At 40.5% G+C, this 18,570-nt stretch overlaps 2 protein-coding genes across 4 annotated transcripts in view; both read right to left on the bottom strand.

Annotated features, from left to right (window-relative positions):
• Positions 1-200: 200 nt before the first annotated feature.
• Positions 201-4,905, bottom strand: umps (uridine monophosphate synthetase). Its single transcript, XM_077580166.1, has 10 exons — positions 4,690-4,905; positions 3,972-4,125; positions 3,767-3,891; positions 3,331-3,518; positions 3,166-3,263; positions 2,330-2,490; positions 2,137-2,254; positions 1,876-2,051; positions 1,246-1,360; positions 201-896 (listed from the first exon to the last, which is right to left on the bottom strand). Exons 1-10 carry the CDS (start codon positions 4,837-4,839, stop codon positions 718-720), a joined length of 1,464 nt encoding a protein of 487 aa, XP_077436292.1. The 5' UTR covers positions 4,840-4,905; the 3' UTR covers positions 201-717.
• A 560-nt stretch (positions 4,906-5,465) lies between these two features.
• fn1a (fibronectin 1a) overlaps positions 5,466-18,570 on the bottom strand; it is a 32,710-nt gene continuing 19,605 nt past the window's right edge. For 2 of the 3 annotated variants that reach the window (XM_077580146.1, XM_077580144.1), the window contains 24 exons: positions 18,378-18,492; positions 18,113-18,189; positions 17,933-18,022; positions 17,533-17,799; positions 15,898-16,014; positions 15,575-15,739; positions 14,873-15,028; positions 14,674-14,787; positions 14,314-14,583; positions 13,871-14,082; positions 12,998-13,085; positions 12,651-12,833; positions 12,114-12,203; positions 11,765-11,956; positions 11,593-11,682; positions 10,147-10,258; positions 9,825-10,044; positions 9,559-9,729; positions 9,343-9,481; positions 9,091-9,258; positions 7,734-7,859; positions 7,549-7,655; positions 7,297-7,416; positions 5,466-6,369 (listed from right to left, as the gene is read on the bottom strand). In XM_077580146.1, coding sequence (XP_077436272.1) covers positions 6,301-6,369; positions 7,297-7,416; positions 7,549-7,655; positions 7,734-7,859; positions 9,091-9,258; positions 9,343-9,481; positions 9,559-9,729; positions 9,825-10,044; positions 10,147-10,258; positions 11,593-11,682; positions 11,765-11,956; positions 12,114-12,203; positions 12,651-12,833; positions 12,998-13,085; positions 13,871-14,082; positions 14,314-14,583; positions 14,674-14,787; positions 14,873-15,028; positions 15,575-15,739; positions 15,898-16,014; positions 17,533-17,799; positions 17,933-18,022; positions 18,113-18,189; positions 18,378-18,492 — 3,458 coding nt within the window. In that variant the 3' untranslated portion in view covers positions 5,466-6,300. The remainder of the gene's footprint in view (positions 6,370-7,296; positions 7,417-7,548; positions 7,656-7,733; positions 7,860-9,090; positions 9,259-9,342; positions 9,482-9,558; positions 9,730-9,824; positions 10,045-10,146; positions 10,259-11,592; positions 11,683-11,764; positions 11,957-12,113; positions 12,204-12,650; positions 12,834-12,997; positions 13,086-13,870; positions 14,083-14,313; positions 14,584-14,673; positions 14,788-14,872; positions 15,029-15,574; positions 15,740-15,897; positions 16,015-17,532; positions 17,800-17,932; positions 18,023-18,112; positions 18,190-18,377; positions 18,493-18,570) is intronic. The other variant, XM_077580145.1, reaches the window with a different exon arrangement.

Genomic DNA, 18,570 nt, shown 5'->3' on the forward strand with positions numbered 1-18,570 from the left:
ACCCTGAGACCAAGAGCTATAATAAAAAAATAAAATAAGATGTTTGGACGTGCCTTGTGCTATTCGGGTTGTCATGTCACAAATAAGATGCCTTCTGAATGCAAACACTTGCACAGCAAGTCAGCTGTGTATTCCACTTCACTGTCAGTGACCCTCAAACTAAACTCGTCTGTAAAAAGTGAACTGATAACATCTTTGAATCAACTGCATGATTTCTTTTATTCACTGTTGATCCTGTGAAAGGCATGCGAGGCGTAAACAAATATTCACATTTATAAGAGTAGAATCCCTTCATCTGATTTACAGTAATATTTGGACTAGTCAAGCTGCTTAAAAAAAAACAAAAAAAAACATAAGAGGTCACCAACCCCACGATTTCTGATTAAAGACCATATTTTTGCATATAAAAAGTGTTCCCTCTGAAGGTTGTAAATTATCCTGCAAAAAAACAGCTGAATGGACGAAAGTACAGGTAATACAAGGGAGTGGAAAAAGTACAGTATAGTACAAATACTGGCAAAGTAGTGAGAGTTACTGTTCCAAAAGTATAAAAGCACCAGAAACAAAGACATGCAGGAGAGCAGCTTTTATCAAATATAAAATGTGCAGCAAGCACATATGAAGAGTGTAGGAACTTGGTGTGTATTTTCATCTGTGACTTGCTGATACAAAAAAAAAAAAAAAAAAAAAACGGGTTCAAATGTTTGTCTTGAGCTCCTATTGGTCGCTCGTCCCCATCCTCCGTGTGTACGCCTCCCAGCCCGACTTCCTGTAAGCCTCGGCGGCGTCCAGCCTATCGGAGGCCTCCAGGATGCCGCGTCCAACGATGATGACATCGGACCCCTTGTTGTAGACGACCTCCTCCGGGGTGGTGTACTGCTGGCCCAAGACGTCTCCTGTGGGGCAGGAAGAAGAAAGATGAGTCAGCTTGGCGACTGCATGACAAATCAAAAAAATCTTTGGACCACAGCGCCACCTTTTGTTTAAGTGCTATTACTACATCCTCTCCGGTTGTGGAAAGCTTGTGGGTTTGAAATTTTGCTACAATATAAATCAGTCAGCACAGTACAGCCTGGAAATCAATCTAAAATCACTGCCCTATCAACATAACAACACACATTAATATCCAACACACTGGCAACAAAAGTGAGTACACCCCCTATGTGAAAATGCACACAAAAATTAGCAGAACCAAAAAAAAAAAAATCTACTGTAAATATTAGCAACAAAAGTAAGTAAACACACCTCCAGCCTGCATCCGCACCCCAGGCGTCATGTGGATCAGCTCGGGCCTTTCAATGACCTTCGAACCGCAGATGAAGCCGATGACAAAGTCGGGATGCTCCTCAGCCATTTTCACCTGTGAAGACACACATTTGAGCTACGCTCACGTGACAGTAGTGTGCCCCTTTAAAACACCAAACACTTTAAAACAAATAAATCCCGTGGAAATTCAAAATGTTTACATTGTGTACAAAAAGTTGTGTCTGTGCATTTCCTACCTATCCATCAAGAGTAATGACATAATTAAATAGAATGTAAAGAATTCAAGTTTTTTTTTTGCTCCAATTCAATGGACATTCTGATGCCCCTTTTGGTGTACATGCCTTAGCCACTAGGGGGCAGTATAAGAGACACGGCGGTCAAAACTCATCAGTAAGCCGCATTCTTTACAGAGGATAAAGAATATATGCCTGTGAGTATGTGTTATGTCTTCATGTGTTGCTCCAGAAAATGTCAGTTGATTAAAGTCTATTATAACACAGTAAGACGCTGATGCTATTTATTAGCCTTGCATATGGCATTATGTTTTAGCTTTAAGCTAAAATGACTTTGGGATCAATTGAATTTAAGCACACTCAAAATATTTATTACCGCAGCCTTGGTGTAGTCGCCAGTCGCAAGCGAGCCCTGCGAGCTCATCTGCGCGATGAGCAGACAGCCTCGGCCCAGAGGCCGTCCGACAGACGCCAGGCCGCTCACAACGCCGGGACCCGGCACCGCGTGAGCGTTCACTATGTGGGACCACGACGAGATCTGGTACAACCCACCTGCGGAACACAAAATAATCACAAAGAGAAGTTAAAAAAAAATTGTTTTCATATGATTTATCTTGGTGTCATTTGCACTTCTCACCTTCATATTGATGTTTGACCGTGTTGCCAATGTCAGCGAATTTGCGATCTTCAAAGATGAGGAAATTGTGCTTCTCGGCGACGGCCTGCAACTTCTGGCCGAAAGCCTCAGTGTAGTCCTGCGCCAAACACACCACAGACAGCTCATGATTTTTGTCGTTTTTTGCACATATTGCTCCGGTTTTGGCGACTACCTTTAAAATATCGACGTGGGTCTTCAGTAAGCAAATTTTGGGACCGAGCGTGTTTGCAAGCCGGAGCAGCTCCTCACTGCTCGTGACATCCGCAGACACGCACAGGTTGGACTGCTTGCCTGCCATGACGCTCAGCAGCTTGGACGCCACGGGGTGAACATCTGCGCACACAACAAAATATACACACATAGGACCACACACTTCTTAACAAGATGTATGACAAAAATGCCATTTTAAATATGGCTGAAATACATGCTGGTCTACTAAAATATATATATATATATATATATATATATATATATATATATATATATATATATATATATATATATATTTTGTATGTATGACAAAAATGCCATTTTAAATATGGCTGAAATACATGCTGGTCTACTAAAATATATATATATTTTTTTTTTTTGAAGCCCCAAAAATTCTTCAAAAATCCCTGATAAACCCCATCTACGAAAAACTGGGTTTGCCCCCCCCAAAAAAACACACACAAAAATATTATTATTGCAATGTTTAAAAAAAAAATCGGCAAAAAAAAGTAAATCCTAATAGGATGCAATGTCTAACTTTGACCAGCAGGGGGCAGAAAATTAATCAGAATCTGGTGAGATTTGCCAACATTTGCCCCAATAGAGTAATAAACTGCACAATTGAGAGTGCCATTTTATTGTGGGCATCCCAAGGCGCACCTCTGCAATCAACTTGATGTTTAATCAAGATGAAAAAATAAAAAAATGTCATCATGTAAAAACATTATTTTTCCACAAGGACAAAGTGACCGCAGAGAAGAAGCTAGCGAGACTTTTACGCTGTACTGTGTGTCCTACTTGGCAATTTGGCTCTGGCTTCGTAGCTCAGCTCCAAGTTTCCTTTCACACGTTTCTTCTTCGATGCTGGTACATCCTTTTCATTCTCCTCCTTGCTCCTGACAAACAGCGGAATACAAATCGTGTTTGCCGACGGACGGAAAAACGGGGAAGCGACTTGGGTACCTGAAAGTGTTGTTGTCCAGGATGAACTCGCGTACGCTCTGGACGGTGCGCGCGTCGATGCGCCCGGAGGATTTGAGCACGTCGAGCAGCTTGAACATGGAGATGATGGGATGGAGCCGGATGCCTTTGGAAGCCAGCATGTCCACCGCGCCTTGCTCCCTGTCCATCAGCACGATGGCGTCTGTCACCTTTCACACACAAACAACGCAGATTTCATCTATTTGGATTTTTTTTTAAAAATCAAGTATTGTGAACCTGTGTATGTTCATAAATCTTCGTTAGAGAATTTGCATATTCATAGGTAATTTGGGGGAAATTAGGCTCAGTTATTCACTGATATTCTCATCCAGTCGCCATTTCTATTAGCGAATATTTTTGCATTGAATGTAATTGCCTTTTTTTTTTTTTTTTTTGAATAGTTGTAGTCCTACTGCACCTTGAGTCCTTCTTTGTGCAACACATCAACAGTTTCCAAGATGCTACTGCCACTGGTCACCGTGTCTTCAATGATGAGGCACGTATCTCCCTCTTTAAACGAGCCCTCTATCAGACGCTTGGTTCCTATCACAGACAGATCATTTGGACTTTTTTTTTTTTTGCATTTTCTTATACGATCAAATAGGAAAATTGTGCCTCCCTACCATAGTCCTTGGCCTCCTTGCGCCTGATGAGCATTGGCAGCTCATGTGTGGAACAGATAATGGTGGCCATGGGCAAGGCCGTGTACGGGACGCCACACACTGAGTCAAACTGGAGACGCTCATCTTGAGCTCTCTGGTACATAAGCTGTGACACCTGAAGATGGAAAGAAATATGACATCCAGTGATAATACGGTATATACATTTCCTTCAGAGAATATACTGTACTATGTATGGCTAAGCATGTCTGCTTTCAGTTTGCAATAAATGAATGTCGATGACTGTATTACAAATACCGCTAAAGACACAGATTTAAATCATCACAAAAATAGATATAGATGGTTTGCAAAGACCAGTGATTAGTGATTTTTCTGAATGTTATTGCATGCTCTAGTTATTTTTCTTTAGCCTCTGTGTACTTTGACCCAAGAAAGCCAGAGACCTTGCATTATTGATATGTTAGAACTTTTTTTTTTAAATTGAGGGGAAAGTGCATATAGTATGTCTCCTCTAAAACAGTCATAACGATCCAAAAATCGATTTTCATTAGTTAAACAGCACATAACAAAAGTATGAAAGAACAGTGGTGGAAAAACGACAAAGTGGGCACAATAACGGGGAGACTTCCAGACAATTAGGGAAAATATTTAAAAAAAAAACACACAAGTGTCGTATCAACAGTCAAAGTTGAAGCACGCGTGGCGTGCCACACGTGTTTACCTGGTTCATGAGAGCAGGGTGGGACACGAGCACCCTCAGGTCGATGTAAATGGGCGTCATCAAGCCGCTCTTGAGCTTATACTCGCCAAACTTCACCGCGTTCACATCTTGCAGCTTCAGGATAAACGCGTCCATGCAAATATTGGTCATGTTTGCGTCTCAATTGAGTTGAGCTGCTCCGGCTAACTTCAGACGCCAGCACTACTTCCGCCAAGCTCGCGCAGGGAAGCCGGCTGCTTCCGCTTCTACGCCTTCAACTTAATAGTGTGCCTCTCAAGTAAGTTTTAACAACCTAACTTGTTTTTAAAATGTGGGATGTGGAGGGAGAAAAATCGATGTAGTTTGTTATTACTGCTCTTGTTATTGGTGTACTATTGTATTCAGAGACGACCAACACGGCACACCAAACGCCAGTCGTAGTACCAAGACTGACCAGTAAGAGGCAGCATTGTGCCACCGGGCATCCACTTAACGCAAATAACCTATAAATCCTGATTATTACATCTATAATTGAGTGTACAACAGTGGATCTAGATAAAGTCTCATAAATCTCTACCTAAGAAGACATTGTACTAAAAGGTCTACCACACCAAAACATATTGCAGTTTACAGCAAGGCCGTATATTCAATTTCGTTTATATTTCTTGTAAATCTAATGAATGTCATGTGGTTATATTGTACACATGTTGTCAAGATTTTAGACTTTCCACCTAACGTCCATTTACAATTACCTACTTGTCTCTATTAATCTCCCATGGAATAACAAGAAACCGTGCAACGTTGTATTTGTCAGTTTATTAAAAAGATCCACAGTAGTTCAGTTTGGCACCAACCATTAAAAAAAACAAAGTGTACAACCCTGAAATGGCATTGAACAAAATGCCTGAAAAAAAGGGATAAATAAAATAAGAAACAAAACAAGAAAATGAAACAATTCAGAAATGAAATTACTCCACGATAACGGTGACATGTTCAAACGACAGATACATTTTTTTCTTTTTGGTCAGTCAACTTTGGCTTTGTACTCAACATTACATAGGGAAAAAATTGTGCTGCAGACTAGCAAGGTGGTGGCTGGCTTTTAATAGCATCTCATAGCAGTGCTTATCTTTTGGAAAGAAAGCTTGTTCTTGGCATTCTTGGATATTTACCACAGTTAGACATTCCGATACCCTTCTCTGCAAAACAAACATACATTTTGGAATACACATAACATAACGACAATTGTGACATACCCCTTGCAACTTATTGGAACATTTTGTGACTTAAGATATTATAAAATATAAAGTTTAAAAAAAAAACACGTGGTGCAACAGTAATGCATCATGTGTTTGTGTCTATGTACAGCATGTTTGAATGCGTTGAATGTACATCTGTGATCTGGCAGTTTTGCATCTAAAAGGATTCCAATGCAAAAGTGTCTTCTTTGACTGAAGAACCAGCACAAAATGTGGTCTGAATCTTTTTAGAAAGGCACAGAGGTTTGGTGGGAAAGAGTCATAAGGCACAGATGTGGTAGAGAAATGTCTTCTGTGAGTGACAAGAGGAGGTGTCCTTCTTGAAGTGGTAGCGATGCAGTAAAGCCATCTGATTTCTTCATTTTCCGATTCTCTACTTTGAGGGGCTTTGAGCATCTGCAAGCAGTTCGGGACTCAAACATTCAATTGGACACTGGATGTTCTGGAATGGGAGGAGAAAAGAGCGGTGAAATATAGGTTCATATTGCATCAAGAAATATGAAAGAGTAACATTACTCAAACAATGTTAATGAGCGCTAAAGTCTAACGTTATCGCCATCAACCAGTAAGTGGCATGCTAACCAAAAAAAGGGTAAAAATTCAAGCGATTACATTTTTTTAATTGTAGTTAATCTCATGACTTCAATTGTTGATCACAATATTACATATATATATATATATATATATATATATATATATATATATATATATAATATACACAATATTTTATATCTGTTCTAAAAGTAGAAAAAAAGTTTTCATACACTTGTTAACATAAAGGTGGGGGGGGGGGAAAAGTTAAATTAACAATAATATGGCTGCATCTTTTAGTCATTGATACAGAAATTTCATAATTCATAAAATTGAGTTAAATTAAAAAGGTGTACTGTACTGCAAAAAACGAGTGTGATATTGATTTGTCTTGGTCAATTTTTCTGCCACTAGATGGCATAATTGCATTTGCAAGACGTTGGTGACAGCTCTGCATGTTTTCCTTTCATATTAAGGGCTATCTAATCTTTAACATGAAGTAACTTGTGAAATTCTGCACATTTTTTTAAATTTTAAAATACAATTTGACCCCAGTCTCTACAAACATATGAATTATTATTAAATTTTGACGTAGACGTATCTGCTGCATTGCGGCTGCAATTCCCCCAGTACAGGCTTTCCAATTAAGGGGCGGTCATTAAAAAAATGAGTGGCGTTAAAGGAACTTTAAATTAACTCAAAATTAACGCACTCATTTGGACACCCCTAGTAAAAAACTAACACAGTACTCGAAAATAAATATATAAATAAATATTGTGATTTTTTTAAATAATGACACAAGGAATGGTTGTAATGCTAATCATATTCTAATACTGACCAGTTTGCGTTGAGCATTTTCCCTGTAGCGATCGAAGACGTCGGTGTGGACAGGCTGAAGCAGGTCACCCTCCACGTGGGTCTGCCCCCCCGGCCTTCTGCAGTTTTCGCAACGCCAGCCCTGAGATTGTTAACATGAATCAGTTCCACGATCACGTGGCTCACGCGAGCTGCAGCCTTCAGTTTCCATATATATGTACAAGAATACACACGTCTTGTAACTAGAGCGAGCCGCTCGTAAAAAAAACCCCACCTGTTGTCCGCCGTAACAGGTGCAGGTGCAAATGGCTCCCAGGTATTCTTTCTGCCACTGGTTTCCAACACGGTACATTTTGCCGTCATCGTAACATGTGGAGTCGTCTGTTTGTGAAAAGTTGTTTACAGAGCGACCAAACATGCTCCAAATGCTATCGAGTGCGGGCGCAAATGAACACTCACGGGGTTCACATTTAAATTCTCCTTTGCCGTTGCCCAGGCAGGTGCAGCTCATCATGTGACCATTCTCGGCGTGGCGATCCCACTTCTCGCCGATGCGGTAGTTGTTGCCACTGTCGTGGCACCACTCTGACGGAGAGAGAGGTTACGGGAAAGATGGCGGCAGAGGATTAAAATAGAAATAAAGTGTGAGGGACAGAGATGGAGTCGCACCACATGTTTATAAATATGGGGAGATGAAAAGTACAAACGTGAATTTTTATTGTACATGTTTTTCTGGTTCCAGCTAGTTTGCAGAGGACGACGAGCTCCGTTTTTGATATTGTCGTGCGAGCGGTTCAGACAATACAAAGAACTGAAGTGAGGTTGTGGCTGGGGTTGCCTAGCTTTGCTTTCTGCTCTCGTTCATAAAAATGGCATTTTTACACACAGAGTAGAAACATCAACATGGGCAGACAGACACAAGTGTGAGAATACTTGAATTCAGTGGTGGTCCTCGCTAGAATGGCGCCCGCATGCTGAAATTCGCCATTACTTGAATTGTACATAATGCACATCAAGGTTTCCAATATATAAATTCACTTGTCTCCAGGAAAAAAATAAAATAAAAATAAAAAAAATTATAATAATAAAAAATAAATTCACTTGTCAACATTGTCCACACTGCCCATGCTGAGAAATGCGGCACATAGAATTGTACAATTTTATGGCTTCATTTAAAGGGGAAGTCAACCCCCCAAAAATTCTTGACAATAAATAATGTGTTCTATGCAGCACCACTAGTGTAAATAAGGCGGCCATTTTGCCGCTTGCTGTCGAGTGAAAATGACATCACAGTTACTCAGATCTCAGGTAACAGCCAATCGCAGCTCAGCTCCAAAAAAAAAAACAGGTGTGCTGTGATCGGTCGTTGCCTGAGCCCTGAGCCACTGTGATGTCATCTTCAGTCGACGACAAGTGGCAAAATGGCCGCCCGCTGAGATGGATAAAAACGGATGGATTTTGCTTCATAACTCATATTGCACAAATGAAATATTAATCAGGATGTCATGTTCAGACTAGTGAGGTCACATATAACATATTATTGTCAAGAATTTTTTAAGGTTGACTTCCCCTATAGACATAGCTTTTTAGGAATTTATAATACATAGGAGGAACAGTCTCTCTTTGGTGTAGATTTTTTTAGGAGTCAAGCTTTGAATATGGCACTCAAAAAAAAAAAACTTTGATATTGTGTTTTCAATTACTTGGGTCCTTTTCATAAATTCCTCATTGGTTAAATCACATAGAATTTTCTCATTCCATGGAGTGCTTGCCTATTAGCAAAGCATGCTGGGATGGGTGTTAATAAGCCACTCACTGGATGAATCACACCTAAAATGGCCGCTGCCCAGACCCAGACAGCGACACCACAGCTTGAAGCCCGTCTCGGACATGCGCTCCCATTCTGAGCCCACCTCGTGGTACGTGTGCGTGAAAGTGTCATAGCACACGTCGCGGTTGGTAGCAATGGGGATATCTCCTGGAACTAAAAGGAAAAAAAACAACCACAGATTGTGATTTTCATATTACAATATTCACTTAACATATTTTTGGGACTGTAGTGCTGTACCAGCATTGCCGACGGTTACAACTTCCTCCAGAACCTTCTCTTTAGCTCCGCCCCTCATGGCCTCTACAACCACATTATAGGAGGCTCCGGATGTCAATCCAATCAGAGTGGCACTGTTAGAGGTTCCAGGAAGACGCATCTACGGGGACGAGGCAATCACTCATGATTGGCATCGCTGCCTTTTTCCCCGAATGTTTCAAAAACAATCGGCGTTACCTGAAAGCCTCTTTCCTCCATGTGTGTAATGGGATTACATGACACCTCATACTCGGAAGTGAGCGGGATGGGCTGCCAAGAGATGGTTGTGATGGTCTGCGCTTCTTGGGGCAACTCAGTCTCATTGTCAGGGAAACCAAAGGCAAGCCCTGGCAGAGGCGTTTCGCTCACCTGCCCCGACGAAAGGCACATCGAACACACCAGGTGAGGTCACAGATGCTGGATGGAAGAATTGAATGTAGTTGTTTTGTTAGCAAATAACGCACCTTAACCAAAGGCACTCGGTTTCCATCGGGGCCTGCCACGGGAATGTAGACGAGAGGTTCTCTGAGAATTGGTCTCTGGCCTTCTTTGGGTCCACCATGGGTGTTGTGGAGTCCATTGTTAGGACCCAGGTTCTGATACTCCGTGTAGATGTGCTGCCCCTGCTGTCCTGGTCGGCTCTGGCCACTTGTACCAGCTAAGTGGACAAGGTTGGAGTCGAAGCTGACATGCATTAAAAAAAAAAAAAAAATTAAAGTTTGAGAGCGAGAGATAAGCAGCAGTATATCTTTTTGACAGTTTTTGAGTGATTCTCCGCATTCTTACATCTTGTCATTAGAGGACTCCGGAACATCCAAGATGTCAGTGGTGGGTCGGTGAGAAACAGGAAGCTGAGGCAGCTCGGGGACCAGGAGAGAATGAGTAAGAGCTGGCTCTGCTTGAACGTAATAAAAAGGAAAGTCAACAGAGCAAATAAAAATGTACACATCGCATCCAACTCGATTTTATTGCAGGCAGGGTTTGCGCTGTGGTCCTATTCAAACAACAGGAAATACAACAATTAACCCATTCACTGCCATTGACAGCAATATACGTCAAAAATTAATTTCAACTATTTCTATTAGTTTAACATTTTTTTTCCAAGAATTTTTTTATGGGACATTTAGAACAGATATAAAATTTGTGAGTTAATCGTGAGTTAACTAGTGAAGTCATGCGATTAATTACAATTACAAATTTTATTCACCTGATGCCCCTAATTTATAATAATGTTTTCTTATTTATTTTATTTTTTTAAAGAAAAGATTATTAAAAATTAGGGACGTCAGGCGATTACAATTTTTAATCGTAATTAATCACATGACTGCACTAGTTAACTCACGATTAATCACAATTTTTATATCTGTTCTAATACAATAAAAACAATTCTAGGTATTCATACTCTTGTTAACAAAAGTGGGAAAAATGTTAAACTAATAAATAAATTAAAAAAATTGAAATAGTTCAAATTAATTTTTGACGTCTATAACCGTTGATGGCAGTGAATGAGTTAAAAGCCTTAAACATTTCTTGACAACAATATGTTATATGTGAGCTTACTCATCTAAACATGGCATTCTGATTAATATAACATTTGTGGAATATGAATTATAAAGCAAAATCCAGTCGTTTTTATCCATCTCAGGGGCGGCCATTTTGCCACTTGCTGTCGACTGCAGATGACATCACAGTTGCTCAGGGCTCACCTGTTTACTGAAGCTGAGCTGTGATTGGCTGTTACCTGAGATCTGAGTCGACAGCAAGAGGCAAAATGGCCGCCTTCTGATCTTGATAAAAACTGCTGGATTTTGCTGCTTAACTCATATTCCACTCATGCAATATTAACCAGATAACCATATTTAGACTGGTGGGGCTGCGTAGAACATTTTATTGTCAAGAATTTTGGGGGGGGGGGGGTTGATTTTCCTTTAAGTGTTTTGAACTGCAGATATCAACATCATGTTTAGTCAGGATTCAATGAAAATTATTTAATTAAAAAAAAAAGTAAAATGATTTTTTTTCAAGTATGAAACGATCTCAATATAATGGACAGTTTTTGTCTTTTATGTACTCTTTACTCCAGGCGTGCCGCCAATGCGACAACTTCTTTCGACACAGAAGTGTGACTGCATTGAGGAAAAATGTTGCAAATTTTTCAAGTTATTTGGTTCATCGTTTCCGCTCCATTTGGAAGTTTGCACGCATCGTGGCACAACTGCCTAGTGTACTCACGCGTTCTGGCTTTGCCCATGAGAGGTATGCTTCTCAAAGTATTTTGCAGGGCAACAATTTTAATGACATATTCCGTTCCTGGTTTCAGACCTGTGAGCAGACATTAAATATCATATTAATCTTCAATGTGATCATTTGTGTGCGTTCAATTGGAATCACTGTGCCCACCCACCGGTGACGATGGCGTAGGTCTGGCCGGAGTGAGGTCGGGGGATGACTTCTTGAGGCAAACCTCCGGCTTGCTCGTAGGTCACATAATAGCCGGTAACCCCCGGGCTGCGGGATCGCTCCCATGAAAAGGAGATGCCGGTGGGGTTCAGGGAAGTAAACTGGATATTGGTGGGAGGGCTGACCACCGGTTTGGCTGAAGAAGATAATGACAATTAAAAGCTCATCAGCCGGCACTGCAATGCCTTCTTATGTGGGTTCCACTTGCTATTACATCGGTACTGATCTTATTTGCGTTCAAGTCACACACTGTTGTTGACTGAATAATAATAATAATAATAAGTGACGCTTACCTGTGGAGGCGGTGAGTGTAAGAGGTGCACTGCGGCCATTTCCTTTCAGTGTATAGATGTTGATCTTATAATTGGTACCAGGCTCCAGCCCTGAAGTGTATAGATAGGCAAAGTCACATGAAGAACCAATATTTGTATTTTTAACGGTGCTGCTATGGATCAGAGGTCAGGATTACTATCTATTACTATGTATATCTAACTCTTTGACTGCCAAAAACGTTAAATAACGTTTAGTAAAATCCTATGGAGTAGTGCCAAAGACGTTAAAAGACGTTTGTTTCAAAACAGAGGTGAAACTAACCATTTTCTGTTGTTGATTACTGAAAAACGGAATAAGGTAGAAACAAACTTTTTTTTTCTGATGAAAGATGAGAGTCCAATCTTTCATTAGTAGTATGTGTGTTTCCATAGTCCAAACACATAATTTTCTGTGGACCTTGAAAGATCAGTCAAAATGCTTAAATCGGCTGGCACCCACGGCATCCCTTTTCTGAAAACGTCTGGCAGTCAAAGAGCTAACTACTAATATCAATTCACCTGTGATGGTATACGAGCGCGAGTCGCCACTGATGGTCCTCTGAATGGGTGTGAAGGTAGTAGAGGAAGTGGGAGTGGCCTCAACCAGAAAGCCTGAGATTGCATCCGTCTTGGAGCGCCAGATCAGCGTGATGGAGGAATCGTTGACGTCGGTGATGCGTACGCGACGAGGGGGGCTGATATCTTGAATACGACACGAAAATAAGGTCAGGGAAATGATGACAGAGAGGAAGGAAGTTTTTTTTTTTTTTCCCTGCTTTGGATAAACACAAAAAGGATGTTGTTTGTCCAGCTTTAAAAATGTGTGTTTATTTGACTGCTTGAAACAATGTTTGAACAAAACTCACTCTCCAGTGTGGTAACCTCTCCTTGGACTGGCCGGCTGGTCAGGGAGTTTTTCAAGGCGTACACATGTACATCATAAGTAGTTGCAACCTAGAAGAAAAGCAGTAACAGCAAGGTCAAATTAAAAACGAAAAACTCATAGACAAAGTGGGACTATAACAATAACGATTAGCGGTTTGTAGCCAGTATTAATTTTAACATGAAATTTGAATTTAGTTTTAGTTATATTTTTTTGACTAAAATTAATTAAAGTTTTTGTCATAAGTTAGTCATCTGTTAGCATTTTAGTTTTAATCCTATTTACAAAATAAAGAGCAATTTTAGTCGACTAAATTGACAATTTAGTCGATGTTTTCCTTCAGCATTCATTTCAACTTTTATCCAGAAAATTAGAACACACTTATTTGTAACTGTAGTTTAACACGCAAGACGCATTTAATATAATGGTGTCTTTATTAATTGTTTCACTGAAACATGTTGAACTGACAATAATATGCCGTCTTATAACTTGGTTTTCACCTAAATAAATAAAAAAAAGTCCATAATTGCTTGAGATGAATTCTTACAGTTGCACAAATAAATAAATAAAGTTTCTGAGTGTCCCAAACAAACATTCCTTCTGATTGGATTGTATGAATTTTAGTCACTGTGTTGTTTTCATTTTCGTTTTAGTCATTGATGAAATTGTCAGTTAATTTTAGTTATTGTTATTGTCTAAATGAATGGCTTCTATTTTTGTTTTCATTTGATTTTCATCTGAATTTTTTTTAAAGCAAAATATGACGAAAAATTTCCCTCGAAAAAATTATCACTGTAGCTATAATTCATGCTTTAATGACAAGAAATGGCATTCTATTCTATTCTATTCTATTCACCATGAGTCCAGTGATGTGGGCCTTTGTTGTGTCCGGGGCCAGATTCATCTCCTTGGTAGGTCCGCTCTTGTTTTTAGGGTTCACAACGACACGGTAGCCTGTGAGGCCCGTCTGGCCAGTTATTCTGTTTTCTTGACCCGGTATGGCCCAGTGCATGGTGAAGGACGTGGGGCCAACCTGGGAGAACTGGAGGTTGGTCGGGGGTGAGATCCCTGTGTTGAAAGAGTGGGAAAACAGTGTCAGGTAGAGTTCGAGATGGTGTTCAATTTCATTTGAATATGGGTCAGCCCAAAAAAAATGAAGATCGGCCGTAGATTAATAATCCAAAAATGGGTAGGGTGGAAAAAAGGTCTCACACAGAATTCAAAGCTAAACATATCAGTATATTTATTCTCCAAACACGTTTCTGTGGCTTCTCAACACAAATAATTAAAGTCTGAAACCTGTTGCTTGAGTTCCAACCAGTGCTATGCTGGCCGTGTCGTCATGCAGGGCGATGACCTTCACGGTGTATTCGGTGCCTGGCTGCAGGCCATAGATAACGGCGGACTCGGCATCTCCTCGAGGAGAAGGCCGCAGCTTTCTTTCGCCCTCCTCAGAGCTGGAATACAACACCCTGTAAGCTGTGACAATTCCATCGGGACTGTCCCAGCTAATTCGTAAAGACGTGGAGTCGATGTCCGAGAAGGTCAGGTCCTTAGGACGGTCTACGTCTAAAAAAATGAGGGCAAGTGTTAAAATAAAAATATGCTGCAAAATAGCTGGAAAATTGTCATTCTTGGGTAAATAAGCAAAAGCCTTACTTGTTAGGGCGTTCACCACCAGTGGAGAACTCTCTCCATCTTGTCCCAGCGCATAAACACTAAAAGTATACTCGACTGTTGGCATCAGGCCGGAGAAAGTCATCTCTGTTTGGTCTGGATGAGCGGGAATTATTATTTTTTTTGAGCCAGTCAAGCTTATTAAAAAAAATAATAATAATCAAAAACAAAGCGACGTTACCTGGAGCCACCACTTCAGTGAAAGATGAACCCTGCCCATTTCTGGGGACCCCGGTCACCCTGTATCCCTTGACTGGGCCCTGAGCGGGGCTCCACCTCACGGTGACACTGTTGTCGTTGACGTCCATCACCTTCATGTCAGACGGGGAGTCGACTCCTGAAATGATAAATGAAAGGAGGAAAGAGAGATGAGGATGTAAACAATGTCAGAGAAACGATAAGAAGTACAGTATGTGCGTGTGTTTTTGGTTCCATGTACCTAAGATTTAAAAAAAAAAAAAAGCTGGATTTAACAACAGCATCATTCTGCCAGTCCAATTTAAAATCACTGTCCTGTTTTGGCTGCCTTTAGATAAGGTGCCAAGGGTCCCAAATCAACAGGATGAGATGCACAAGGGTCACTGGGACCAAGCACCGTAACTTCTAGTTTCTTTTCATTGAAATTCAATTAATTCCGTGCCATCCAGGCAGATTTCCTCCAGACAGGACAAAACCATGTTTTCTTAAGATGGAACCCAAGGGCAGCAGATACAATAAAAACAACAGAGGCCCCAGAAGTGAACCCTGTGGAACACCATACGACAGTGGAGCAGTGCTGCAACCACGGCTAACACAAACATTTCTGTCGCCCAAATATGATCTCAACCACTCAAAAAGCACTACCACTAATGTCCACCTGATGTGTGTGTGCGTGCTGGTGTACCTGTCCTATGTGTGACATAAATAGGAGTGCTGGATGCAGGGCTGTCTCCTCTGCCAGTTACAGCATAGACGGTGATGGTGTAGTCGGTACCAGGCTGCAGGTTGGAGATTGTCGTAGTGGACTGAGAGCCGGGCACGGTGAATTCCTTCGGATTACTGTGGCCCCCTGAATGAAGAGATACAATAAATCCATGGGTTAACAAAGATCATCTCTAAGCAGAAATAATAAACATATTAGATCGTATTTTAGTGCTTTATTTGTCATTATTGATCATTTTTATATATCATCACCAAACCACTTTTTTAAAGTCAGTATAAATCTACCTGTCTCGCCATGAGTGATCCTGTAGTAGCGCACAGTGACAGGAGGGGAATCCCATCGGATGGTGATGCTAGTGGGGGTGGAGTTGAGCACTTCCAGGTCGGTAGGAGCATCAGAAACTGGAGAAGAAGCACAAAACCAGATCGAATTAAATCACAGACCAATACAAACTTGGTGTAAAACGTGGTTGGAACTAGCACAGAAGGATTGTAATAACCTCAGACTTCGAGATTTACTCTTTATTACAACATCGATTAAGCGTCATAATTGTTTTAAAAACCCAATGATTTCCGCCACCGTGACTGCCTGGTGGAAGGCACTAGAATTGACAAAAGCCCAAGTGGAGCCCTGTGGACTCTCTCCCCTATGGCATAACCCCGACTTTCAACTTAACAACCAACCGTTTCATTTAGCTGTGTGGGAGCAGAAAGGAATTACACATCTCCACCATCTCTTCTCAGATAATATGTTTATATCATATACATCCTTGCTCCAAAAATACAATATAAAAAACGGAAATTTTTTACATTATCTACAAGTTAAAAATATGATAAAGAAAAAAATTCCAACACTTCGGGGTACGCTCCAACCGCCTGTTTTAGCTTTTACTTTCATATACTGATAAAATGTCTTTACCCATCTCGAAATGGGAGACAGACTTGTCTATAGCACTGGAACCTGACTTTTGGATTCAAGTTTGTGAAAACGCATTTAAAATGACAAAACACACAAATTTACAACTTATCCAATATAAAATTATTCACAGAACATACATTACTCAATATATGATGAAGAAAATGGGACTCTCAGACTCCGACATTTGTCTCCAATGTTTACAAAACACTACAGACACTTATGTTCATGCTTTATGGTTATGTACTCCGGTTATGTATTTCTGGACTAAAGTCTTAGAAAAACTTTCCGCTATTTTGGACTGTAGGATACCTTTATCTCCAAACTTGTGTTTGCTAGGTGACCTAACAACAACTGACTTGCCACATAAACAATTTCAATCTACACTTGTAGCCCTTACAATTCTTGTTAACTGGAAAAATAAACAAACTCTGAATATCGACCAATGGTCTAACCTCCTCATAAATCACATTTTAATGGAAAAAATATCTGCCTCAAATAAAAACCAAATATCAAAATTTATAGAAACATGGTCTACGTATATAGAATTTTTTAACCTAATTCCGGTTACTTAATTCTGTCTGTTAGCGAGAGCCACTACATCGTGATAACTTACATTGATGTTTCTGCATTTGGCAATTTATTATTATATTATATTATTAGTATGGGATTTTTTTTTAATGGGCTTTAGGTGAACTGATGAATGCACACACGCTCGCATGCACGCACGCACACACACACACACACACACACACACGCACATACACGTACTCACCCACATACAAAAAAAAGATATATATATATGTGTGTATATGTATATATATATGTATATATATATAAAAAAAAATATTTTTAAATTTATTTGTTTGTTTGTTTTTTTAAAAAAAAAGGAGAGCAATGATGATGTCAAATCGAATGAACAATACTGAGCTCTCCTGAAAAAGAAAAGAAAAAAAAAAAAAAAAAACTTGGTGTCATATGATGAGAAGGACATGATTTCATACTTGTCTTTTGATTCCCAGTAAGCGGCAGGCTCTCCCGTGTCCCGCTAACTGCGTAGACGTTAACCAAGTAATCAGTATCTGGAGCCAGTCCCGTCAGGGTGAAGTGGTTTCTGGAAGGAGGTAGCCTCTCGTCTTTGGTTCTTCCGCCGCTGGTCATCTGGTAACGGATGCGATAGCCCGTGATTTTGCTCTGGGGAGCCAGCCAGTGAATAGTGAAGGAGGTGGTGAAGATCTCAGAGAAACGCAGAGCAACTGGTGAATCCAGAGCTGAGGAATGTTGGGGAGAAACACAATTACCAAATATCAACAATTGGAAAGTCATTGCGTGTCAATGCTAAGAAATGTGACATATTGGGGACCAAATAAAACTCTGGGTTCAACCGGGCCATGTAAGACTCACTCGTTTTGTGGGTACCGACAAGCGGCGAGCTCTCTCTCTGCTCATAAACACACACCACGCTCACCAGATACTCGGTGTCTGCCAGCAAATCTGGCCAGAAGGGAAAAGAATGTTGAAAAAAAACCTTTCCATTGTGTGTTTCTAAGTTGCTGTATAATTATTGCTTTTGTTCCAACTTACTCCTCAGCACAACATTGTTCATTGTGCCATCTGCACTGGTTTCTGTGAGGTCATCATCGTCGTCAATGGGATGGTACCTAGAGAAAAACGAAGACCACTAATGACATGTCTTGGACATACCGTGCGGCTCGCATTTTACGCTACACGTCCACAATTGAGTGCAACATATTCCTCAGCCCTTGAACACTCGAAAATAATCTTAGAATTCACTTTATAGAGTCTTTAAGTCAAAAATAAGTCACTTAAAAGCAATAAATGTTCAAACCTAATGAGGTAGTTGTTGATGTCAGCCCTGTTGGGGACACGAGGTGAGACCCATGTGACTTCCATAAAGTCCGGCCCGACCTGGCCAAAGCCCAGATCAGTGGGGGCCGGCACAGCTATCGGAAAACACAGCAAACACAAATCTTGCATTGGCTCTCACTACACAAAGTTCAAATGATAACAAGTGTTGTGAA

The sequence above is a fragment of the Vanacampus margaritifer genome, chromosome 11 (genome assembly GCF_051991255.1).
Source record: "Vanacampus margaritifer isolate UIUO_Vmar chromosome 11, RoL_Vmar_1.0, whole genome shotgun sequence".
Lineage (NCBI taxonomy): Eukaryota > Metazoa > Chordata > Actinopteri > Syngnathiformes > Syngnathidae > Vanacampus > Vanacampus margaritifer.

Coding starts and splice junctions, on each gene's coding strand:
- umps (XM_077580166.1), bottom strand. CDS start 4,839: ATGACCAATATTTGCATGGACGCGTTTATCCTGAAGCTGCAAGATGTG. Junction 4,126..4,689: donor ACCCTGCTCTCATGAACCAG/GTAAACACGTGT, acceptor TTCCATCTTCAG/GTGTCACAGCTTATGTACCA. Junction 3,892..3,971: donor CAAGGAGGCCAAGGACTATG/GTAGGGAGGCAC, acceptor TGTCTGTGATAG/GAACCAAGCGTCTGATAGAG.